This window comes from Bufo gargarizans, unplaced genomic scaffold (genome assembly GCF_014858855.1).
Source record: "Bufo gargarizans isolate SCDJY-AF-19 unplaced genomic scaffold, ASM1485885v1 original_scaffold_1625_pilon, whole genome shotgun sequence".
NCBI classification, from domain to species: domain Eukaryota; kingdom Metazoa; phylum Chordata; class Amphibia; order Anura; family Bufonidae; genus Bufo; species Bufo gargarizans.
The window spans coordinates 443,129-450,899 of NW_025334443.1; the positions used below are offsets into that span (position 1 = coordinate 443,129).

The 7,771-nt window shown below is 37.2% G+C and overlaps 1 protein-coding gene across 1 annotated transcript in view; it reads right to left on the reverse strand.

The window, feature by feature from the left end:
- Window positions 1-4,247, reverse strand: part of TMEM132E (transmembrane protein 132E) — a 99,604-nt gene extending 95,357 nt beyond the window's left edge. Inside the window, exons 1-2 of the mRNA XM_044274285.1 lie at window positions 4,083-4,247; window positions 2,585-2,588 (exon numbers count right to left, since the gene is read on the reverse strand). Coding sequence (XP_044130220.1) covers window positions 2,585-2,588; window positions 4,083-4,247 — 169 coding nt within the window. The remainder of the gene's footprint in view (window positions 1-2,584; window positions 2,589-4,082) is intronic.
- Window positions 4,248-7,771: the final 3,524 nt, after the last annotated feature.

Below are 7,771 nucleotides of genomic sequence, written 5' to 3' on the forward strand. Positions count from 1 at the left end.
ATATTATTTAAGGGTTGTGGGGATTCGCTCTGGTAGGAAGGGTGAGCGGACGCAGAACAGAGGCACCAAGAACAGTTCTTAATCAAACTGCAGTGTCTTATTCACACAAGCAGGTTTAACAGCTAAGTAAACAAATTCACCTTAGTTCAAAGTCCTGCTGTTCATTCACACCATGCTGCAGGTTCTGCACAAAGAGTCCAAGTCCAAGCGTGTGTTCACACTTTGCCAACAGGTCCCCGCCAAAGTTAAAGTCCAGGATGTAGTCTACCTGTCTTCCCCAAACAGGTTGCAAGCATTCATCCAGGCACAGGCCTCATCTCCTCCCCTGCTGCCGTCCAGCTGGCTTTTAAGACAGTTAGATGTCGGCAAAGCCCGAAACGGCACCCAACATCCAGTCCGGTGCTTGACCTCACCTGGCTGTCGATCAGTCCAGCAACACATGCTGGGAGGAAAATACCTTCCCCTTCACACCAGACCTTTTATTGTGTCACAAGATACATTCACATGCAACCTACTGCCTTGGAATTGTCCAGATTCTTGGCAAAGGAGAAAACTAGGTGGTGGTAATATTAAATGGGTTGTGTCAGAGACATTGTCCCATCTTACCAGCATTTCTACAGATCACAGGCTAGATATTATATTTGTTTTTTAATGAGAATATTGCAGAATTATAATGCATGATTCTTTTTCACTTAGGGGTCTCGGCCACAAAGTTGCAACTCCCTGCAACTATAATTCTAATTTGGGCAAATCGCAGTTCATACGCAGTTCATTCGGATGTGGACAGCCACGGATGATATGTGTGCTTTCTGCATCTGTATGTCCATTCCACAAAAAGTCAGAACATGTCTTATGAGGACTGCGGACCCATTGAAGTCAATGGGTCCACAAAAATGAGGATACAATAATGACAACATCCGTATTTTGCAGCTCTGCGATTTACGGACTTCAAAATGGATACGGTTGTGTGCTTAAGGCCTTGAAGTGCAGCAGAGTCGTAGTCTATGTGATATAGTTTCAGCCTGTCCCCTGCCTCCTACTTGTTTCTCCCCATCAGCGCTTACAAGCAGGAGGCATGAGAGCATTGTAAGACTGCATCACGCAGAAATACACTGGAGATTCTACATACAGAGAGTATGGACAGTTAGTGTGGGTCAGGGGAGTGTTAACTCTACAGCTAATCATTGTATGGATTCCCCTATTGTATCACTCCATTTAAGTTTCTGTAAATTACCTATAAGCTGCATGCATGGACCCTGTGGAGCACACATAGATCCTAGGGTTTTGTATAACTAACCTGTAGGCACTAGGAGATTTATCAAGACAGATGCTTTCTGCTCTGGTCTTATTATCTTCTACACTGCCAGAGGATGCACCTAATTTCTGATGAGACTTAAGACTTGTTATAAATTAGGAGCATCCTCCGGCAGTCCGTGCGCCTAAATAGAAATCTTCAACCGCTGAGAGCTGCCGTAGATTTCTGGCTTCGTTCTCACCGGAAAACTGGTGTAAAATGAAGATAAATGCGTCGGCTGTTGACACAACCTCTTTCCCACCCTTACCACGTCCTATTCTGGAAAAGTGGCAAGGGTGACATAAAAGGAGGCATTTGCAAAAATTTTTTCTTCAAAAAGACTCACTTAAAAAGTCACAAACACACAGCTTGTGACTTTCTACAGCCACTTTTATTGTGCAAGAGAGATGATAAGCGTGCCACTCTCTGGCGTCCCCATGAGGCGCCATAGTCTAACAAAAAAAAAAGCTAGCATGCATTTGAATTGGAGATTTTATTCGCACATATCCCGTATGATATCATATGGAGCATGGAGGTACAGTATGAGCCCACTGTAGGATATACAGTAGGTACTGCATTAAGGAATTGTTCTACATGAATCAGTAATTATATTGCCATGCACAGTGACCATAAATGTTTGCATTTAAAATGAAAATTTATAAGAAATTATTCATCTGACACTTTACTATACACATATCTATACATATATACATGCACGAGACTTCCAATTCTTAGTTTACCAAGTTGTCACTGTGGTTAGTATTAAATCTGATCATTATACTTAAGATATTAGAAATCAGTGCCTCTGGGGTTTTAATATAACAGTAAACACCATATCCTTGAATACTTCCGAGTATAGTAATAAAGGCAATATAAAAAGTACAGAAAAGTATTTTCAATCATCAGCCCTATTCTAACTTACTGCTATTTTTAGATGCTTTTTTACTGAAAATCACAAAAATATTAAATACTGACTCAGTGCAATCTCATATTAAAATAAATACAATGGAGCATGCAAAGCATGAATTTTTCATGAAAAAAGAAAGCATGTCATAGCATTCAATAAATATGCCGTTTCCAGCTCCTCACACTACAGAGTGAACTGGACACTGATACATATCATTTATATCCAGCTTTAACTCTCAGCAGTAGTTACTAATTGGAGCGCTGTACAAAAGATATAACTACAATATTAGAAAAAACAAGGTATAAACACTTTTAATAAGGTCTTTGTTTTAATTTTAATGATATTTAATAATATTTACCCCACAAAAAAAATTGGCAACTTACCAGACTAAAAGACAACATGGACAAAACAAAACAAAAAATAGACATAAGGCCTCTATCAGCCCATAACCTGACCGCTACCACCGTAAGCAGGACCCCAATAAACCTGAGAGTATAGCAAGAGACTTTCTTTCATTCAGTATCTCACCTTAATCTGCCCCTGTAATTGTATACACAGTGATTCAGAAAGGAAAGTGCAAAAGTAGGTTAGTACACAAAGGGGCAGGTTTAAGATAGCGATATTGCCACAAGAAAAAGCTTTTTGTGTCTTGGAATTTGCAAGAACATTGAAATGCAAGGCAAATTTCAAGTCAGTCAAAATGCAGATTTTGCTGCGTATTTGGACAATGCAAATATGCAATATAAATTGAGATGCAAAAGACAGATTCCAACATCCAAAGCTGTGAATGACTTTATTAAAGACTTCATAAAACTCAACAGGCACAAACATCTACTGCTTACGCATTTCGAACACCTGTCATGTTCTTAGCCATAACATGAAGCTAGCGGGGCATGCACAGTTTACCTGTTTTTACCTTCATGCTATGACTAAGAACATAAAAGGTGTTCAACAGGCATACACAAAAACAGTTTGTACCCGTTGGGTTTTATGAAGTCTTCTATGAAGCCATTCATCATTTTGTATCTTTTGTATTGTTCCAGTGCTTGTCTAACACCTCCGTGCATCCTTTCTCCTAAGGTGAGCAGCATCTGGACTGCTGCGCTATAAATTGACATGCTGTGTAGTTAAAAGCTGCAGATTTTTTTCTGCAGTGTGTGGATAGAGTTGTTGAAATCATATCCACTTTGCTGGTACTGTAAAATGCTTTGGATTTTCCGCTATGTGTGGATATACCAGTGTCAGGAATGGAAACCTTGGGTTTGTTCAAACTTCACAACTAATATAGCTTGTGCACATAGTGTATTAAATAAAATACACAGGATTATGTAAATGCAGGCGTCTTGGGAACCTTCAAGTACTTTGAAACATATATTTTTAATTAATGCCATGTTAGTGACCACATCAAAGCTCCTACTCCATGTAGATAGTATCAGAAACATTGATCCTTATGTCAACATGCATGCATAATAGACTGGTAATGCTGCATGAAAAATTCCTGGAACTTTAGATATATGAACCAGGAAGCATACTGATGAGTAAAATGAGTTACATATTTAATTCCGATCAAGGATTACTGAAATTTACTTAGTAAATTGCATGCATACTGAATTTGCACTATATATTTTCTAATCAGGTACAGTGTAGGTAGCAAATGCACATAAATGCAAATGGCCAAGTGAATATTTTCAATCCTACTGAAATAACATGTGTTTACACAGCACTGAATCAAGTAGTACTCCTGTTCTGGGCCAGTATGTGGCCCCTTGCTATCTAAATTATAGATATATCCACCCTTACCTTTGCTCAACTTTGGTTAAAGGTACTGTCCAACTTCTTAAATACCCTTCCACCCAGTAGAAACTGTCAAGATAGACATACTTGCCTGCTTGTAAATTCTCTCTCTCTCTGTAGGTCTAACACGTCTTCACTTTGCTCTTGTCTCCTCATGTGAACTTCTGGTACAAACAGGGTAGAAGTTTGCTTTGCTGGACAGCTCCCACTGGTTGGGGTATTTAAAAAGGACTTGGAAGATGGACAACCCATTTAAGGCCGCCAATATTTTGAAGTTAATTCAGTACAATTTCTTCACATGCTAGCAAAGTCCTTAACAGACTGCAATCCACAAAACAACCACTGGGTGGCCACACAAAGACATTTCATGGCAGAGTATCTCAAAATCATGTTTTTATTCTTTATTTCTGAAAAGTTGGTAACCTTGTGAATACACAAAATTTGCAGCATTTATTAAGCCAAAAGGGTAGGTATATAAGGGTACATCTATATACTTTAATAAGAGCAAAGAAGAACAGTGTTCGTGAAGTACTATAAAATATTTCACTAATGCGCACATCCACCAATTGTCCATCTCCCCTCCAGTTTAGTATATAAGAGGAATAACTGATATTGTTCTTTTAAAACAAAGGTTGTACCTTATTGATACATTTTTTTAAAATATTTCTTACTATTTAGGGAAGCTCATATAAGTTAGTCATAAATAGGCTGTCCAGTTAGGGCAAGCCCTACCTATGTCAAAGGTCTGTTCACAGGAAACAGCTTGCAACAGTGTGGGCCCTGGGTTCCTTGGGTTTACCAAAGACAGTTATTTGGAAGGCCTGTTCTCCTTGTACAATATCTCTTGGACAGGGCTCTGCCCTCAGCCTGATGTCTATCCCTGTCAATCAAGGGGAGTATGCAGAGCACAGGGGGTGTTACAAAGCAGTGCTTAAAATATTCAGGTGGCGCCATACTGATACATTTTATTGAAAAGCTCAGTGGCTATACTTAATTACATGCAATTGCAAAAGTATTTAGATCCAGGTCCTGGTTTGAAAAATTTAGAATATTTTTTGTTGCACAAACCCTTTAATGATGAAATTTCTATACTTTCGTTTCTACAACTGCAAACAGTGTGTCACCAGACAACAAACAGACCTGTCTAGTCAAATACTCTGGTCATATTCCTTCAATTTGTCCCCAACTTACAATTCATAGGTTAGTGACTGCAGGGTCATAGTTGTTTGCCGGGTTTGTTTGTTGTTACCAGGAAGACAACCTAGCTCTGTATAGTAGCTGAAAAAACTAAATGGTAATAATTTGAAATGTGAAATTATGACCTATTGCAAAGCTACTTCATTCCTCATTTTAGATGCAGTGGGACAATAAAAAAAAAATGGTTGTGAAGTAAATCATAGTCTTGAATAGTGAATGTATTAACTTGCACTTATATGTGCTAACAGAGTACAGGAAAAGGTATTGTCTAAAGCAAAAATGTAATGTTTTTTTGATAAGTAGTACTGCAAAGTCTCATTTTGTGTCAGTGCAGTCGTGAGTTATGGACCTCTGCAATCTGAGAAATGCTTGTTTCTAGCCTTGAACTGCTTAAAAATCTCATGTAAAAAAAATATAGATGTTAGGTATATCCTAGTCAGTCTCACTCGATTTAACTGTAAATGACCAAAGCTAGACTGGTACTGTGCTTAAAGGTGAAGAGCAGTGCAACAACAGTTATTTTCTATAGCTGCATTATTAACTCTTTCATGACCAAGGGTCATTGATGCCCTCGTGACCACATCTAACTTTGCAAATCTGACATGTGTCACTTTATGTGGTAATAACTTTGGAACACTTTTACATATCCGAGCCATTCTGAGATTGTTTTCTCGTGACACATTGTACTTCATGATAGTCACAAATTTTAGAAACTATATACCTTTATTTATGAAAAAATCCCAAATTTACCAAACATTTTGAAAAATTCAAAATTTTCCAAATTTCAATCTCTGCTTTTAAAACATAAAGTGATACCTCATAAAATATTTATTACTTAACATTCCCCATATGTCTACTTTATGTTGGCATCATTTTGTAAATGTCTTTTTTTTTTAGGACGTTAGAAGGCTTAGAAGATTAGAAGCAATTCATACAATTTTTAAGAAATTTTTCAAAACCAACTTTTTAAGGACCAGTTCAGTTCAAAAGTCACTTTGTGGGGCTTACATAATGGAAACCCCCCATAAAAGACCCCATTGCAGAAACTACACCCCTCAAATTACTCAAAACTGATTTTACAAACTTTGTTAACCCTTTAGGTGTTCCACAAGAATCAAAGGAAAATGAAGATAAAATTTCTAAATTTCACTTTTTGGGCAGATTTTACATTTTAATCAATTTTTTTCTTTAACACATCGAGGGTTAACAGCCAAACAAAACTCAATATTTATTACCCTGATTCTGCTGGTTACAGAAAAACCCTACAAGTCGTAAACTGATGTAAGGGTGCACGGCAGGGCACAGAAGGAAAGGAACGCCATATGATTTTTGGAAGGCAGATTTTACTGGACTGGTTTCTAGATGCCATGTCCTATTTGAAGCCCCCCGGATGCACCCTTACAATAAGAACTCCCAAAAAGTGACACAATTTTTGAAACTAGGAATAAGGTGCCAGTTTTATGGGTACTATTTCAGGGTACATATGATTTTAAATTGCTCTATATTACTTTTGTGAGACAAGGTAACCAAAAAAATTGCTGTTTTGGCAGCGTTTTTATTTTTTACAAGATTTAACTGACAAGGTAGATCATGTACTATTGTTATAGAGAAGGTTGTCTCGAATGCAATGATATCAAATATGTCTACTTTCTTTGTTTGTTTGTTTCAGTTTTACATAAAGCATTTAAAATAAAATAAAAAATGTTTTTGTGTCTCCATTTTCTGAACGCCTTAATTTTTTTTATCTTTCTGCCGATCATCTTGTACAGGGGCTCGTTTTTGCAGAAAGAGTTGACAAGGTGACAAAAAAATTGGTTGTTTTGAAACAGTTTTTATTTATTTATTTTTACAGCATTCAGCGTTCCCCTGAGGGGTTAGGTTATGTGAAATTTTTATAGAGCAGTTTGTTTCGGACGTGGCAATACCTAAGATGTATACTTTTTCTTATTCATTTAAGTTTTACACAATAATAGCATTTTTTAGTGTCTCCATAGTCTGAGAGCCATAGCTTTTTTATTTTTCGACCAATCATCTTAGTTAGGTTCTCATTTTTTGCAGGATGAGGTGACGGTTAGATTAGTACTATTTTGGGGGGCATATGCCTTTCTGATCACTTGGTGTTGCAATTTTTGTGATGTAATGTGACAAAAAAATTCTTTATTTGGCACAGTTTTTATTTAATTTTTTTACGGTGTTTACCTGAAGTGTTAGGTCATGTGATTTTTTTATAGAGCTGGTTGTTATGGACGCGGCGATACCTAATATGTCTACTTTTTTAAATTTAGTTCATTTTAACACAATAAGAGCATATTTGAAACAAAATATTTTTAGTGTCTCCACGTTCTAAGAGCTATAGTTTTATTTTATTTTTTAAGTGATTTTCTTATGTAGGGGCTCATTTTTTTGCGGGATGAGGTGATCATTTTATTGGTACCATTTTGTGGGACATACGCCTTTTTGATCGTTTGGTGTTGCACTTTTTGTGATGTAAGGTGACAAAAATGGCTTGAATTTTTTTATGGTGTTTATCGGATGGGGTGGATCATGTGATATATTTATAGAGCTGGTCATCTCGGATG